We start from the raw sequence: 19,034 nt of genomic DNA, 5'->3' as shown, positions 1-19,034 counted from the left end.
GAGGCGAGAGTAAATATTGGCATGTTCGGGATAATGCTGGAGAAGTAGTGATGGAGGACAAGGAAAAGGAGGATTAACTGAACATGCTTTGCTGTGGAAGACACCAGCAGTATGGCCAGAGTTCGAGAGTGTCAGAGGGCAGAAGCCAGTGCAGTTGCTATTACTGTGGAGAAGGTTTTGGGGAAACTGAAAGGTCTGCAGGTAGATAAGTCACCTGGACCAGATGGAGCACAGGGTTCTGTCACTCCAGTCTTCAAGGAGGGAGAGAGGAAGCAGAAAGGAAGGTGTGCTCCAGGTAGCCTGGTCTCCGTTGTAGGGAAGATGCTGAAATTGATTGTTAAGGATGTGATTTGGAGGTACCAGGAGGCACGTGATAAAATAAGTCAAAGACAGCATGGTCTTCTCAAGAGGAAATCTTGCCTGACAAGTCTGTTGGAATTCTTTGAGGGAATAACAAGCAGAAAAGACAAAGGAGAATCAGTGGATGTTGTGTACTTGCATTTCCAGGAAAGGCCTTTGACAGATAAAGCTGCCTATGGAGTTTTGGTCACCACCCTACTGAGAAATGTCACTAAGATTGCAAGAGTTCAGAGAAAATTTACAAGGATGTTACTGGGACTGGAGCACTGGAGTTATTAGGAAATATTCAATAGATTAGGACTTTATTCCTTGGGACATAGAAGACTGAGGGGAGATTTGATAGAGGGATACAAAATAACAAGGGGTATAGATCGGGTAAATGCAAGCAGGCGTTTTCCACTGAGGTTGGGTGGGACTGCAACCAGAGGTCATGGGTTAAGAGTGAAAGGTGAAAAGTTTAAGTGAAACATGAGGGGAAACTTCTTCACTTAGAGGGTGGAATGAGCTGCCAGCACAAGTGGTGCATGCCAGCTCGATCTCAATGTTTCAGAGAAGTTTCAGAAAAGTACAGGGATGGTAGGGGTATGGAGGGCTATGGTCCTGGTGCAGCTCGCTCACACACACACACACACACACTTTCCTATACTGGGGGAGTCTAGCACCAGAGGGCACAGCCTCAAAAAAGAGGGATGTCCATTTAGAACAGAGATGAGGAGGAATCTCCTTAGCCCGAGGATGGTGAATCTGTGGAATTCATTGCCACAGACGGCTGTGGAGGCCAAATCATTGGATATATTCAAAGTGGAGTTTGGTAAGTTCTTGCTTTGTAAGACCGTCAAAGGTTAGAGGGAGAAGGCAGGAGAATGGGGTTGGGAGGGATAATATATCAGAGTTGATGGGCTGAATGGCCTAGTTCTACTTCTATGCTCAAGGACGCATACACTGCAATGAAGTTTATAGAGATTGTGAGGGAGGACAGTCAGATTTTGGTTCTCCCAAACGTCAGGCATGACTGTGCAGATAGGTGGACATCAGCGAGCTAGACTGGCGGGAAGAGTTTAAAAAGAAGACAGCTTTATTGAGCGGCTGTGTGGGCCGAGTAGGAGGGCCAACAGGTCTAGACGAGGTAAGTTATTTGTGAAGAAAAGGAAGTACCTGTACGTCTGGGAGGCCGGTGTTCTGGACTGGGTGTCAGATGTGGGTTGTCCGGGAGAGTCCCAGCCTCCAAACCAGGCGCGTCGAGCTGCAGCTCCTTAGGGAACTGGAGATGCGGCTCGATGACCTTCGTCTGGTCAGGGAGAGTGAGGAGGTGATAGAGAGGAGCTATAGGCAGGTGGTCACCCCGAGGCCTCGGGAGACATGTAAGTGGGTAACAGTCAGGAGAGGGAAGGGCAAGAGTCACATACTAGAGAATACCCCTGTGGCTGTCCCCTTTAACAATAAGTACTCCTGCCTGAGTGCTGTTGGAGGTGGGGGACGACCTACCTGGGGGAAGCAACAGTGGCCGTGCCTCTGGCACAGAGTCCGACCCTGTGGCTTGGACAGGTAAGGAGAGGAAGAGGAAGGCAGCAGTGATAGGGGACTCTATAGTTAGGGGGGGTCAGACAGGCGATTCTGTGGGTGCAGGAAAGAAACGCAGATGGTAGTTTGCCTCCCAGGTGCCAGGGTCCGGGATGTTTCTGATCCTGAAGTGGGAAGGTGAACAACCAGAGGTCATGGCACATATTGGTACCAAAAACAAAGGTAGGGAGGAGGTCCTGAGAACAGACTACAGGGAGTTAGGAAGGAAGTTGGAAGCAGGACTTCAAAGGTAACAACCTCGGGATTACTGCCTGTGCCACGCAACAGTGAGTATAGGAATAGAGGGAGGCGGAGGATAAATGCGTGGCTGAGGGACTGGAGCAGGGATTGGATTGGAGGGATTGAATCATTCAGATCTCTTTTGAGGCAAGCAAACTTATATAAAAAAGGATAGGTTGCACTTGAATCTGACTGGGACCAATGTCCTGGCAGGGAGGTTTGCTAAGGCTATAGGGAAGAGTTTAGACTAGAATTGCTGGGGGCAACTGAAGAGATGGTTGGCTCACAAATTGAGAAAGCTTGTAGACAGTGTGAGAGGGAGGATAGGCAGGTGATGGAGAAGGGATAGACACAGACTGGTGGTTTGAGATGTGTCTGTTTTAATGTGAGGAGTATTAGGAACAAACCGGATGAGCCTAGAGCATGGATCAGTACTTAGAGCTATGATGTTGTGGCCATTACAGAGATTGGATGGTTCAAGGAAAGGATTAGTTACTTCAAGTGCTGGGTTTTAGATGTTTCAGAAAGGACAGGGAGGGAGGCAAAAGAGGTGGGGGCATAGCACTGCTGGTCAGAGATAGTGTCACAGCTACAGAAAAGGAGGAGATCATGGAGGGGTTGTCTACGTATTCTCTGTGGGTGGAAGTTAGGAACAGGAAGGGGTCAATAACACTACAGGGTGTTTTTATAGACCACCCAGTAGTAACAGGGACATCGAGGAGCAGATGGGGAGACAGATTCTGGAAAGATGCAATAATAACAGGGTTGTCACGGTGGGAGATTTTAATTTCCCCAAAATTGATTGGCATCTCCCTAGAGCAAGCGGTTTAGATGGGGTGGAGTTTGTGAGGTGTGTTCAGGAAGGTTTCCTGACACCATATGTAGATAAGCCTACAAGAAGAGAGGCTGTATTTGATCTGGTATTGGGAAATGAACCTGGTCAGTGGGACAGCATTTTGGGGATAGTGATCATAATTCTATCTCCTTTACCATAGCATTGGACAGGAATAGGAACAGACAAGTTAGGAGAGTATTTAATTGGAGTAAGGGGAAATATGAAGCTACCAGGCAGAAACTTGGAAGCATAAATTGGGAACAGATGTTCTCAGGGAAACGTACTGAGAAAATGTGGCAAATGTTCAGGGGATATTTGCATGGGGTTCTGAGTAGGTACGTTCCAATGAGACAGAGAAAGGATGGTAGGGTACAGGAACTGTGGTGTACAAAGGCTGTTGAAAATCTAATCAAGAAGAAAAGTAAAGCTTACAAAAAGTTCAAAAAACTAGGTAACGGTAGAGATCTAGAAGATTATAAGGCTAGCAGGAAGGAGCTTCAGAATGAAATTAGAAGAGCCAGAAGGGGCCATGAGAAGGCCTTGGCAGTCAGGATTAAGGAAAACCCCAAGGCATTCTACAAGTTTGTGAAGAGCGAGAGGATAAGACATGAAAGAATAGGACCAATCAAATGAGACAGTGTGAATGTGTGTATGGAACTGGAGGAGATAGCAGAGTTACTTAATGATTACTTTGCTTCAGTATTCACTACGGAAAAGGACCTTGGCAATTGTAGGGATGACTTACAGCATGTAGATATTAAGAAAGAGGATGTGCTGGAGCTTTTGGAAAGCATCAAGTTGGACAAGTCTCCAGGATCGGATGAGTTATACCCCAGGCAATTGTAGGAGGCAAAAGAAGAGATTGCTGAGCCTCTGGTGATTATCTTTACATCATCAATGGGGACGGGAGAGGTTCTGGAGGATTGGAGGGTTGCGGATGTTGTTTCCTTATTCAAGAAAGGGAGTAGAGGTAGCCCAGGAAATTATAAACCAGTGAGTCTTATCTCAGTGGTTGGTAAGTTGATGGAGAAGATCCTGAGAGGCAGGATTTATGTACATTTGTAGAGGCATAATATGATTAGGAGTAGTCAGCATGGCTTTGTCAAAGGTAGGTCGTGCCTTACGAGCCTGATTGAATTTTTTAAGGATGTGACTAAACATTGATGAAGGTAGAGCCATAGATGTAGTGTATTTGGATTTCAGTAAGGCATTTGACAAGGTACTCCATGCAAGGTTTATTGAGAAAATAAGGGGGCATGGGATCCAAGGGCACCTTGTTTTGTGGATCCAGAACTGGCTTGCCCTCAGAAGGCAAAGAATGGTTGTAGACGGGTCATAATTTGCATGGAGGTGGGTGACCAGGTGTGCCTTGGGGATCTTTTTCTGGGACCCCTTCTCTCTTTTTCAAATGACCTGGATGAGGAAGTGGAGGGATGGGTTAGTAAGTTTGCTGATGACACAAAATTTGGGGGTGTTGTGAATAGTGTGGAGGGCTGTCAGAGGTTACAGCGGGACATTGATAGGATGCAAAACTGGGCTGAGAAGTGGAAAACCCAGATAAGTGTGAGGTGGTTCATTTTGTTAGGTCAAATACGATGGCAGAATATAGTATTAATGGTAAGACTCTTGGCAGTGTGAAGGATCAGAGAGATCTTGGGGTCTGTGTCCATAGGATGCTCAAATGCTGCTGTGCAGGTTGACTCTGTGGTTAAGAAGGCATAAGTTGTATTGTCCTTCATCAATCTTGGGATTGAGTTTAATAGCCAAGGGATAATGTTGCAGCTGTATAGAACCCTGGTCAGACCCCACTTGGAGTACTGTGCTCAGTTCTGGTCACCTCACTACAGGAAGGATGTAGAAACCACAGAAAGGGTGCAGAGAAGATTTACAAGGATGTTGCCTGGATTGGGGAGCATGCCTTATGAGAATAGAAACATAGAAAACCTACAGCACAATACAAGCCTTTCGGCCCAAAGTTATGCTGAACATATTCCTTCCTTAGAAATTACTAGGCTTACCCATAGCCCTCTATTTTTCTAAGCTCCGTGTACCTAACCAGGAGTCTCTTAAAATACCCAATCGTATCCATCTCCATCACCGTTGCCGGCAGCCCATTCCACGCATTCACCACTCTCTGAGTAAAAAACTTACCCCTGACATCTCCTCCGTACCTACACCCCAGCACCTTAAACCTGTGTCCTCTTGTGGCAACCATTTTAGCCCTGGGAAAAGGCCTCCAACTATCCACATGATCAACGCCTCTCATTATCTTGTACACCTCCATCAGGTCACCTCTCATCCTCCATTGCTCCAAGGAGAAAAGGCCGAGTTCACTCAAACTATTCTCGTAAGGCATGCTCCCCAATCCAGGCAACATCCTTGTAAATCTCCTCTGCACCCTTTCTGTGGTTTCCACATCCTTCCTGTAGTGAGGCACAGTACTCCAAGTGGGGTCTGACCAGGGTCCTATAGAGCTGCAACATTACCTCTTGGCTCCTAAATTCAATTCCAAGATTGATGAAGCCCAATACACCATACTCCTTCTGAACACAGAGCCAACCTGCACAACTGCTTTGAGCGTCCTATGGAGTCAGACCCCAAGATCCCTCTGATCCTCCACACTGCCAAGAGTCTTACCATTAATTCTGCCATTGTATTTGACCTATCAAAATGAACCACTTCACAATTATCTGGGTTGAACTCCACCTGCCACTTCTCAGCCCAGTTTTGCATCCTATCAATGTCCTGCTGTAACCTCTGACAGCCCACCACACTATCCACAACACCCCCAACTTTGTGTCATCAGCAAACTTACTAACCCATCCCTCCACTTCCTCATCCAGGTCATTTATAAAATTCATGAACAGTAAGGGTCCCAGAACAGATCCCTGAGAAACCCCACTGGTCAACGACCTCCATGCAGAATATGACCCATCTACAACCACTCTTTGCCTTCTGCGGGCAAGCCAGTTCTGGATCCACAAAGCAATGTCCCCTTGGATCCCATGCCTCCTTACTTTCTCAGTAAGCCTTGCATGGGGTACCTTATCAAATGTCTTGCTGAAATCCATATACACTACATCTACTGCACTTCCTTCATCAATGTGTTTAGTCACATCCTCAAAAAATTCAATCAGGCTCATACGGCATGACCTGCCCTTGACAAAGCCGTGCTGACTATTCCTAATCATATTATACCTCTCCAAATGTTCATAAGTCCTGCGTCTCAGGATCTTGTCCATCAACTTACCAACCACTGCACTAATTTCCTGGGCTATCTCTACTCCCTTTCTTGAATAAAGGAACGACATCCACAACCCTCCAATCCTCCGGAACTCTCTTGTCCCCATTGGTGATGCAAAGATCATCGCCAGAAGCTCAGCAATCTCCTCCCTCACCCACACAGTAGCTTGGGGTACATCTCATCTGGTCTCAGCGACTTATCAATGTATTAGTATTATCAAAGCAGATAGAAAGCAAAGGGTAGCAGTGAATGGGTGTTTCTCAGACTGGCTGGAGGTGACTAGTGGGGTACCACAGGGCTCTGTATTGGGACCACAGCTCTTTACGATTTATGTCAATGATTTAGATGAGGGCATTGAAAACTATATCAGCAAGTTTGCAGACGATACTAAACTGGGTGGCAGTGTGACATGCGAAGAGGACGTTAGGAGAATACAGGGAGACTTGGATAGGCTGAGTGAGTGGGCAAATACTTGGCAGATGTCATTCAATGTGAATAAATGTGAAGTTATCCACTTTGGAAGCTGGAACAAGAGGGCAGAGTATTGTCTGAACGGTGTCGAGTTAGGTAAGGGAGAAATGCAAAGAGACCTAGGAGTCCTAGTTCCTAGGTGAATGAGCAAGTGCAACAGGCAGTGAAGAGGGCAAATGGAATGTTGGCCTTTGTTACAAGGGGAATTGAATATAAGAGCAAGGATGTCCTTTTGCATTTGTACAGGGCCCTGGTGAGACCACACCTGGAATATTGTGTACAGTTTTGGTCTCCAGGTTTAAGGAAGGACATTCTGGCAATTGAGGAAGTGCAGCGTAGATTCACTAGGTTGATTCCTGGGATGGCAGGGCTGTCTTACGCAGAGAGATTGGAGAGATTGGGCTTGTACACGCTGGAATTGAGGAGATTGAGAGGGGATCTGATTGAAACGTTTAAGATAATTAAAGGATTTGATAGGATTGAGGCAGGAAATATGTTCCAGATGTTGGGAGAGTCCAGTACCAGAGGGCATGGATTGAGAATAAGAGGTCAGTATTTAAAACAGAGTAGAGGAAGAGCTTCTTCTCCCAGAGAGTTGTGGAGGTGTGGAATGCACTGCCTCGGAAGATGGTGGAGGCCAATTCTCTGGATGCTTTCAAGAAGGAGCTGGATAGATATCTGATGGATAGGGGAATCAAGGGATATGGGGACAAGGCAGGGACTGGGTATTGATAGTGAATGATCAGCCATGATCTCAGAATGGCGGTGCAGACTCGAGGGGCCGAATGGTCTACTTCTGCACCTATTGTCTATTGTCTATTCATTAAGAACCTCTGCTATTTCCTCCGTCAACAAATACATTCAAAAACTTCTGACAAACGGAGAACATTCTGACAGGCTGCATCTCTGTCTGGTATGGGGGGGGGGTGGGGGGGTGCAACTCACAGGACCGAAAGAAGCTGCAGAAGGTTGTAAAGCCAGTCAGCTACATCTTAAGTACTAGCCTACTAAGTACCCAGCACATCTTCAAGGAGCGGTGTCACAAACACAGTTTCCATTATTGATGACCTCCAGCACCCAGGGCTTGCCCTTTTCTCACTGTTACCATCAGGGAGGAGGTACAGAAGCCTGAAGACACAAACTCAGCGATTCAGGAACAGCTTCTTCCCCTCTGCTATCCGATTCCTAAATGGACATTGAATCTTTGGACACTACTTCAATTTTTTTTAATATACAGCATTTTAAAAATCTATTCAATATGCCTATACTGTAATTGATTTCCTTATTTATTATTATTTTTAGATTTTTTTCTCTTCGAGATTAGGTATTGCATTGAACTGCTGCTGCTACATTAACAGATTTCATGTCACGTGCTGGTGATAATAACCCTGATTGCGATTCTGATGATTGAGCTTTCAGGGAATGGTGCAAAGCAAAATAATGTCATGCAGTGACCGGCCGTTGTGTGTGCAAAACGACCCTGTTAATTAAAAGGGTCAGTGGAGAATAGCCAGACCAGTTCAAGCCGACAAACGGGTGTCACAACAGTGGTGTGTAGAACATTGAATGCTTAACACATTGAACCTTAAAACGGATGGGTTACAGCAGCAGATGACCAAGATGACCACACTAATTTATATAAAAACCTTGATACATGCATTTATGTTTATTCTCTCAAATTCTCTCTCTCTCTCACACACACTCACACACACATCCACTTATATGATGACTTTTAAAAGGTTGAGTGAACTCGGCCTTTTCTCCTTGGAGCTATAGAGTATGAGAGGTGACCTGATTGAGGTTTACAAGATGAAAGGTTTTTTCCCAGGTTTGAAATGAATAACACGAGAGGGCACAGTTTTAAGGTGCCTGGAAGAAGGTACAGTGGAGATGTCAGGGGTAAGTTTTTTTTACGCAGAGAGTGGTGAGTGTGTGGAATGGGCTGCCGGTGACGGTAGTGGAGGTGGATACAATAGGGTCTTTTAAGAGACTCCGGATAGGTACATGGAGCTTAGAAAAATAGAGGGCTATGGGTAACCCTGGGTAATTTCTAGGGTAAGTACATGTTGAGCACAGTGTTGTGGGCCGAAAGGCTTGTATTGTGCTGTAAGTTTTCTGTTTCTATGTTGCTAGAGGGCGTGCATTTAAGTTACAAGGGGAAATATATAAAGCAGATGTATGGGACAGGGTTGTTTTAACACTGAAGTAGAATCTGGAATGCACTGCCAGGGGTGGAGGCAGGGACAGTAACAGTGCCCTCAGGCAGGTCAGAGAGGGGTAGGGAACCGATGCAGGCATGGGATTGGTATGGATTAGCACAAAGAGAGGAGCAGATGTGATTGGCGGAAGGGCCTGCTTCTTCACTGTATCAGAGATAAAACTCTTTCGTGGTGTGTTATCAAAACTATCAGGAAGTCTGTGTAGGCCACAACTAGAGCATTATGGTTATCATTCAATCAGTGACATCAGTGGAAATTTTCTGTCAACTTGATCAGACACAAATTTCCTTTAACAAAACAAAATTGTTGCCTTGCCTTAATTAATGAATGTTCAGATAATACTTATACCTATCATGATTAAAGATTAGAGTACCTGGAACTAGATATGCAGATTAATACAAGGCTGTGGGAGAGAGTAGCAGAGGATATTTGTTTGAGGCCTGTGGTGAGAACGTGGAACAGTGGCACAGGTTTGAGAACTGATACAGGCCTGTGGTGAGAGGTCATGGGTCAGTGGGATTAGGTTCAGGACTGATACAGGCCTGTGGTGAGAGGTCATGGGTCAGTGGGATTAGGTTCAGGACCGACACAGGCCTGTGGTGAGAGGTCATGGGTCAGTGGGATTAGGTTCAGGACCGATAAAGGCCTGCGGTGAGAGGTCATGGGTCAGTGGGATTAGGTTCAGGACCGATACAGGCCTGCGGTGAGAGGTCATGGGTCAGTGGGATTAGGTTCAGGACCGATACAGGCCTGCGGTGAGAGGTCATGGGTCAGTGGGATTAGGTTCAGGACTGATACAGGCCTGCGGTGAGAGGTCATGGGTCAGTGGGATTAGGTTCAGGACCGATAAAGGCCTGCGGTGAGAGGTCATGGGTCAGTGGGATTAGGTTCAGGACCGATAAAGGCCTGCGGTGAGAGGTCATGGGTCAGTGGGATTAGGTTCAGGACCGATACAGGCCTGCGGTGAGAGGTCATGGGTCAGTGGGATTAGGTTCAGGACCGATACAGGCCTGCGGTGAGAGGTCATGGGTCAGTGGGATTAGGTTCAGGACCGATACAGGCCTGCGGTGAGAGGTCATGGGTCAGTGGGATTAGGTTCAGGACCGATAAAGGCCTGCGGTGAGAGGTCATGGGTCAGTGGGATTAGTTTGGGAACTGATGCGGGGCTGTGGGGAGCAAGTGGGACAGTGGGATTAGTTTGGTGACTGTGGGGAGGGAGGGAGTTGGTGGGAGGATGGCTGTGCTCTGGGAGGCAGACATCACAGAATCCTCCATTATCCTCCGTGTTGTTGTTTCAGCAGGGCTCGCTGACACTTATCCTGCTCCTCGGACTCCGAGCAGTCAGCACAGGTAAACTCCACATGGGAGCAACCCCTCACCTCCCCTCCACAGTGCTGCCCCCTCACCGCCCCTCCCAAATCATTCCCACCTCACTGACCCTCCCAAATCAATCCCCCCTCACCGCCCCTCCCAAATCAATCCCCCCTCACCGCCCCCCCAAATCAATCCCCCCTCACCGCCCCTCCCAAATCATTCCCACCACACTGACCCTCCCAAATCAATCCCCCCTCACCACCCCTCCCAAATCATTCCCCCCTCACCGCCCCTCCCAAATCATTCCACCCTCACCGCCCCTCCCAGATCATTCCACCCTCACCGCCCCTCCCAAATCAATCCCCCCTCACCGCCCCCCCAAATCAATCCCCCCTCACCGCCCCTCCCAAATCAATCCCCCCTCACCGCCCCTCCCAGATCAATCCCCCCTCACTGACCCTCCCAGATCATTCCACCCTCACCGCCCCTCCCAGATCAATCCCCCCTCACCGCCCCTCCCAGATCAATCCCCCCTCACTGACCCTCCCAGATCATTCCACCCTCACCGCCCCTCCCAAATCATTCTACCCTCACCGCCCCTCCCAAATCATTCCCACCTCACTGACCCTCCCAAATCAATCCCCCCTCACCACCCCTCCCAAATCAATCCCCCCTCACCGCCCCCCCAAATCAATCCCCCCTCACCGCCCCTCCCAGATCAATCCCCCCTCACTGACCCTCCCAGATCATTCCACCCTCACCGCCCCTCCCAGATCAATCCCCCCTCACCGCCCCTCCCAGATCAATCCCCCCTCACTGACCCTCCCAGATCATTCCACCCTCACCGCCCCTCCCAAATCATTCTACCCTCACCGCCCCTCCCAGATCAATCCCCCCTCACTGACCCTCCCAGATCATTCCACCCTCACCGCCCCTCCCAGATCAATCCCCCCTCACTGACCCTCCCAAATCATTCCACCCTCACTGACCCTCCCAGATCATTCCACCCTCACTGACCCTCCCAAATCATTCCCACCTCACCACCCCTCCACAGTGCTCCCCCCTCACTGACCCTCCCAAATCAATCCCCCCTCACCGCCCCTCCCAAATCATTCCACCCTCACCGCCCCTCCCAAATCATTCCCACCTCACCGCCCCTCTCAAATCATTCTACCCTCACCGCCCCTCCCAGATCATTCCCCCCTCACTGACCCTCCCAAATCATTCCCACCTCACCGCCCCTCCCAAATCATTCCCACCTCACCGCCCCTCCCAAATCATTCCACCCTCACCGCCCCTCCCAGATCATTCCCACCTCACCGCCCCTCCCAAATCATTCTCCCCTCACCGCCCCTCCCAAATCAATCCCCCCTCACTGACCCTCCCAGATCAATCCCCCCTCACTGACCCTCCCAAATCAATCCCCCCTCACCGCCCCTCCCAGATCAATCCCCCCTCACTGACCCTCCCAGATCATTCCACCCTCACCGCCCCTCCCAGATCAATCCCCCCTCACCGCCCCTCCCAGATCAATCCCCCCTCACTGACCCTCCCAGATCATTCCACCCTCACCGCCCCTCCCAAATCATTCTACCCTCACCGCCCCTCCCAGATCAATCCCCCCTCACTGACCCTCCCAGATCATTCCACCCTCACCGCCCCTCCCAGATCATTCCACCCTCACCAACCCTCCCAAATCACTCCCCCCTCACCGCCCCTCCCAAATCAATCCCCCCTCACCGCCCCTCCCAGATCAATCCCCCCTCACTGACCCTCCCAAATCAATCCCCCCTCACCGCCCCTCCCAGATCATTCCACCCTCACCGCCCCTCCCAAATCATTCCCACCTCACTGACCCTCCCAAATCAATCCCCCCTCTCTGACCCTCCCAAATCATTCTCCCCTCACCGCCCCTCCCAAATCATTCTCCCCTCACAGCCCCTCCCAAATCATTCCACCCTCACTGCCCCTCCCAAATCATTCTCCCCTCACCGCCCCTCCCAAATCATTCCCCCCTAACTGCCCCTCCCAGATCATTCCCCCCTAACTGTCCCTCCCAGATCATTCCCCCCTCACTGACCCTCCCAGATCATTCCCCACTCACCGCCCCTCCCAGATCACTCTCCCCTCACCGCCCCTCCCAGATCATTCCACCCTCACCTCCCCTCCACAGTGCTCCCCCCTCACCGCCCCTCCCAAATCATTCCACCCTCACCGCCCCTCCCAGATCATTCCCACCTCACTGACCCTCCCAAATCAATCCCCCCTCACTGACCCTCCCAAATCAATCCCCCCTCACCACCCCTCCCAAATCACTCCCCCCTCACCGCCCCTCCCAGATCATTCCACCCTCACCGCCCCTCCCAGATCATTCCCCACTCACCGCCCCTCCCAAATCACTCCCCCCTCACTGCCCCTCCCAGATCATTCCCCCCTCACTGCCCCTCCCAAATCAATCCCCCCTCACCAACCCTCCCAAATCACTCCCCCCTCACCGCCCCTCCCAAATCATTCCACCCTCACCGCCCCTCCCAGATCATTCCCACCTCACTGCCCCTCCCAAATCATTCTCCCCTCACCACCCCTCCCAAATCACTCCATCACTGTCCCTCCCAAATCATTCCCCACTCACTGCCCCTCCCAGATCATTCCCCACTCACTGCCCCTCCCAAATCACTCCCCACTCACTGCCCCTCCCAGATCATTCCCCACTCACCACCCCCCCCAAATCACTCCCCCCTCACCACCTCTCCCAAATCACTCCCCCGTCACTGCCCCTCCCAAATCATTCCCCCCTCACTGCCTCTCCCAAATCATTCCCCCCTCATTGCCTCTCCCAAATCACTCCAACCTCAACGCCTCCCAAATAAACACCCACTCACCACCCCTCCACAGTGCTCCACCTGCTCCACCCCCCAAATAAATCCCCCCTCACCACCCCTCCACAGTGCTCCACCCTCACCACCCCCCAAATAAATCCCCCCTCACCACCCCTCCACAGTGCTCCAACCTCACTGCCCCCAAATCAATCCCCCCTCACTGCCCCTCCCAAATCAATCCCTCCACACCACCTCTCCAAAATCATTCCCCCCTCACTGCCCCTCCCAAGTAAATACACCCTCAACACCCCTCCCAAATAAATACCCCCTCACTGCCCTTCCCAAATCACTCCCCCCTCACTGACCCTCCCACAGCTTTCCCTCTTCAACCCTTCCAACAGTGCACCTCTCTCACTGTCCCATCCCACATCTTTCCCTCCTCAAACACCGCGCGCTCCACTCCTCACCCCTCCCACAGTCAACCCTACACCCCAAGAGAGAGCTCCCCCACAACATCCCCCAGCGTTCCCAACTCACCCCTCCCACAGTCACCCCTACACCCCAAGAGAGTGCTCCCCCACAACATCCCCCAGCGTTCCCTCCTCACCCCTCCCACAGTCACCCCTCCTTACTCTCTCGCACAGCGTTCCCTCCTCACCACCCCCGACACCCACCCATTCCTCCTGCTGACCCCAAACTTTCCACCCCTCCGACATCACTCCCTCCTCACCATTCCTCCCACAGCATTGCATCCTCACACCCCCTCGTAGTGGTCCCTCGTCCACCCCCTCCCAGCGTGCCAGCCCCCACTGCCACCATCACTGACACCCGGATCGCCTGTTCTCACCCACAGCTGTTGAGTTGAGTGAGAATTCGACACTGAGTGCGGGGCCTCAGATCGTCAAGGAGGAGCAAGAAAATGGTAACAGCATCACCTCCCTCTTAATACCCCTACACCCTACCCTGACCCCTACACCCTAACCTGACCCCTACATGCTCCCTGACCCCTACTACCTCCCCTGATCCCTACACCCTCCCCTGATCCCTACACCCTCCCCTGACTTCTACACCCCTACCCTGACCCCTACACCCTGCCCTGATCCCTACACCCTCCCCTGATCCCTACACACTCCCCTGATCCCTACACCATTCCCCTGACCCCTGCACCCTCCCCTGACTTCTACACCCCTCCCCTGACCCCTACACCCTTCCCTGACCCCTACACCCTCACCTGACCCAAACACCCTCCACTGACCAACTACACCTTCACCTGACCCCTAATCCCTCCCCTGACCCCCACACCCTCCCCTGTCCCCTTCTCCCTCCCCTGACCCCTACACCCTCACCTGACCCCTATACACTCCCCTGACCCCTACACCCTCCCCTGTCCCCTACTCCCTCCCCTGACCACAACAACCTCACCTGACCCCTATACTCTCCTCTGACCCCTACACTATACCCTGTCCCTTACTCCCTCCCCTGACCCCTACTCCCTCCCCTGATCCCTACTCCCTCCCCAGACTCTTACTCCCTCCCCTGACCCCTACTCCCTCCCCTGATCCCTACTCCCTCCCCAGACCCATACTTCCTCCCCTGACCCCTACTCCCCAGACCCCTACTCCCTCCCCTGACCCCTACACCCTCCCCTGACCCCTACTCCCGTCCCAGACCCCTACACCCTCACCTGACTCCTACTCCCTCCCCTGACCCCTACACCCTCACCTGACCCCTACTCCCGCCCCTGACCCCTATACCCTCCCCTGATCCCTACACCCTTCCCTGACCCCTACACCCTCCCTTGACCCCTACTCCCTCCCCTGACCCCTACCCCCGCCCCTGACCCCTACACCTTCACCTGACCCCTACTCCCTCCCCTGAACCCCACACCCTCCCCTGACCCCTACACCCTCACCTGACCCCTATACCCTCCCCTGACCAGTACACCCTCCCCTGTCCCCTACTGCCTCCCCTGACCCCTACACCCTCACCTGACCCCTATACCCTCCCCTGACCAGTACACCCTCCCCTGTCCCTTACTCCCTCCCCTGACCCCACCTTCACCTGACCCCTACTCCCTCCCCTGACCCCTACACCCTCCCCTGACCCCTACACCCTCCCCTGACCCCTACACCCTCACCTGACCCCTATACTCTCCCCTGACCCCTACAACATACCCTGTCCCCTACTCCCTCCCCTTACCCCTACTCCCTCCCCTGATCCCTACTCCATCCCCTGACCCCTACACCTTCCCCTGACCCCTACACCCTCACCAGACCCCTACACCCTCCCCTGACCCCTACACCCTCACCTGAACCCTACACCCTCCCCTGTCCCCTACTCCCTCCCCTGACCCCACCTTCACCTGACCCCTACTCCCTCCCCTGACCCCTACACCCTCCCCTGACCCCTACACCCTCCCCTGACCCCTACACCCTCCCCTGACCCCTACACCCTCACCTGACCCCTATACTCTCCCCTGACCCCTACAACATACCCTGTCCCCTACTCCCTCCCCTTACCCCTACTCCCTCCCCTGATCCCTACTCCATCCCCTGACCCCTACACCTTCCCCTGACCCCTACACCCTCACCAGACCCCTACACCCTCCCCTGACCCCTACACCCTCACCTGACCACTATACCCTCCCCTGACCCCTACACCCTCCCCTGAACCCTACACCCTCACCTGACCCCTACTCCCGCCCCTGACCCCTACACCTTCACCTGACCCCTACTCCCTCCCCTGACCCCCACACCCTCCCCTGACCCCTACACCCTCACCTGACCCCTATACCCTCCCCTGACCAGTACACCCTCCCCTGTACCCTACTCCCTCCCCTGACCCCTACACCCTCACCTGACCCCTATACCCTCCCCTGACCAGTACACCCTCCCCTGTCCCCTACTCCCTGCCCTGACACCTACACCTTCACCTGACCCCTACTCCCTCCCCTGACCCCTACACCCTCCCCTGACCCCTACACCCTCCCCTGACCCCTACACCCTCACCTGACCCCTATACTCTCCCCTGACCCCTACAACATACCCTGTCCCCTACTCCCTCCCCTTACCCCTACTCCCTCCCCTGACCCCTACACCCTCCCCTGAACCTACACCCTCACCTGACCCCTACACCCTCCCCTGACCCCTACACCCTCACCTGACCACTATACCCTCCCCTGACCCCTACACCCTCCCCTGACCCCTACACCCTCACCTGACCACTATACCCTCCCCTGATCCCTAAACCCTCCCCTGTCCCCTACTCCCTCCCCTGACCCCTGCACCCTCCCCTGACCCATACACCTTCACCTGACCCCTACTCCCTCCCCTGACCCCTACACCCTCCCCTGTCCCCTATACACTCCCCTGACCCCTACACCCTCACCTGACCCCTATACCCTCCCCTGACCCCTACACCCTCATCCAACCCCTACTCCCTCCACTGATCCCTACACCCCTCCCCTGACCCCTACTCCCTCCCCTGACCCCTACTCCCCTCCCCTGACCCCTACTCCCTCCCCTGACCCCTATACCCTCCCCTGACCTCTACACCCTCATCCAACCCCTACACCCTCCCCTGATCCCTACACCCCTTCCCTGACCCCTACTCCCTCCCCTGACCCCTACTCCCTCAACTGACCCCTCTACCCTCACCTGACCCCTACACCCTCACCTGACTCCTATACCCTCCCCTGACCCCTACATCCTCACCTGATCCCTACACCCTCCCCTGACTTCTACACCCCTACCCTGACCCCTACACCTGGCCCTGAACCCTACACCCTCCCCTGATCCCTACACACTCCCCTGATCCCTATACACTCCCCTGATCCCTACACCATTCCCCTGACCCCTGCACCCTCCCCTGACTTCTACACCCCTCCCCTGACCCCTACACCCTTCCCTGACCCCTACACCCTCACCTGACCCAAACACCCTCCACTGACCAACTACACCTTCACCTGACCCCTAATCCCTCCCCTGACCCCCACACCCTCCCCTGTCCCCTTCTCCCTCCCCTGACCCCTACACCCTCACCTACCCCTATACACTCCCCTGACCCCTACACCCTCCCCTGTCCCCTACTCCCTCCCCTGACCCCAACAACCTCACCTGACCCCTATACTCTCCTCTGACCCCTACACTATACCCTGTCCCTTACTCCCTCACCTGACCCCTACTCCCTCCCCTGATCCCTACTCCCTCCCCAGACCCTTACTCCCTCCCCTGACCCCTACTCCCTCCCCTGATCCCTACTCCCTCCCCAGACCCATACTTCCTCCCCTGACCCCTACTCCCCAGACCCCTACTCCCTCCCCTGACCCCTACACCCTCCCCTGACCCCTACTCCCGTCCCAGACCCCTACACCCTCACCTGACTCCTACTCCCTCCCCTGACCCCTACACCCTCACCTGACCCCTACTCCCGCCCCTGACCCCTATACCCTCCCCTGATCCCTACACCCTTCCCTGACCCCTACACCCTCCCTTGACCCCTACTCCCTCCCCTGACCCCTACCCCCGCCCCTGACCCCTACACCTTCACCTGACCCCTACTCCCTCCCCTGAACCCCACACCCTCCCCTGACCCCTACACCCTCACCTGACCCCTATACCCTCCCCTGACCAGTACACCCTCCCCTGTCCCCTACTGCCTCCCCTGACCCCTACACCCTCACCTGACCCCTATACCCTCCCCTGACCAGTACACCCTCCCCTGTCCCCTACTCCCTCCCCTGACCCCACCTTCACCTGACCCCTACTCCCTCCCCTGACCCCTACACCCTCCCCTGACCCCTACACCCTCCCCTGACCCCTACACCCTCACCTGACCCCTATACTCTCCCCTGACCCCTACAACATACCCTGTCCCCTACTCCCTCCCCTTACCCCTACTCCCTCCCCTGATCCCTACTCCATCCCCTGACCCCTACACCTTCCCCTGACCCCTACACCCTCACCAGACCCCTACACCCTCCCCTGACCCCTACACCCTCACCTGACCACTATACCCTCCCCTGACCCCTACACCCTCCCCTGAACCCTACACCCTCAACTGACCCCTACTCCCGCCCCTGACCCCTACACCTTCACCTGACCCCTACTCCCTCCCCTGACCCCCACACCCTCCCCTGACCCCTACACCCTCACCTGACCCCTATACCCTCCCCTGACCAGTACACCCTCCCCTGTACCCTACTCCCTCCCCTGACCCCTACACCCTCACCTGACCCCTATACCCTCCCCTGACCAGTACACCCTCCCCTGTCCCCTACTCCCTGCCCTGACACCTACACCTTCACCTGACCCCTACTCCCTCCCCTGACCCCTACACCCTCCCCTGACCCCTACACCCTCCCCTGACCCCTACACCCTCACCTGACCCCTATACTCTCCCCTGACCCCTACAACATACCCTGTCCCCTACTCCCTCCCCTTACCCCTACTCCCTCCCCTGACCCCTACACCCTCCCCTGAACCTACACCCTCACCTGACCCCTACACCCTCCCCTGACCCCTACACCCTCACCTGACCACTATACCCTCCCCTGACCCCTACACCCTCCCCTGACCCCTACACCCTCACCTGACCACTATACCCTCCCCTGATCCCTAAACCCTCCCCTGTCCCCTACTCCCTCCCCTGACCCCTGCACCCTCCCCTGACCCATACACCTTCACCTGACCCCTACTCCCTCCCCTGACCCCTACACCCTCCCCTGTCCCCTATACACTCCCCTGACCCCTACACCCTCACCTGACCCCTATACCCTCCCCTGACCCCTACACCCTCATCCAACCCCTACTCCCTCCCCTGATCCCTACACCCCTCCCCTGACCCCTACTCCCTCCCCTGACCCCTACACCCTCACCTGACCCCTATACTCTCCCCTGACCCCTACAACATACCCTGTCCCCTACTCCCTCCCCTTACCCCTACTCCCTCCCCTGACCCCTACACCCTCCCCT

General features: G+C 53.8%; 1 protein-coding gene across 6 annotated transcripts in view; it reads left to right on the top strand.

Annotated features, from left to right (window-relative positions):
* The window catches only part of LOC132386800 (uncharacterized), a 79,802-nt gene that overhangs the window by 7,522 nt on the left and 53,246 nt on the right, over positions 1-19,034 (top strand). For 4 of the 6 annotated variants that reach the window (XM_059959141.1, XM_059959143.1, XM_059959145.1 and 1 more), the window contains exons 2-3: positions 10,228-10,279; positions 13,916-13,984. In XM_059959141.1, the coding sequence (XP_059815124.1) occupies positions 10,228-10,279; positions 13,916-13,984 (121 nt within the window). The remainder of the gene's footprint in view (positions 1-10,227; positions 10,280-13,915; positions 13,985-19,034) is intronic. The other 2 variants (XM_059959140.1, XM_059959142.1) reach the window with 2 other exon arrangements.

Source organism: Hypanus sabinus, unplaced genomic scaffold (genome assembly GCF_030144855.1).
Source record: "Hypanus sabinus isolate sHypSab1 unplaced genomic scaffold, sHypSab1.hap1 scaffold_1311, whole genome shotgun sequence".
Lineage (NCBI taxonomy): Eukaryota > Metazoa > Chordata > Chondrichthyes > Myliobatiformes > Dasyatidae > Hypanus > Hypanus sabinus.
Note: the sequence above shows the minus strand (reverse complement) of the source record. Positions and strands in the feature narration are given on the sequence as shown.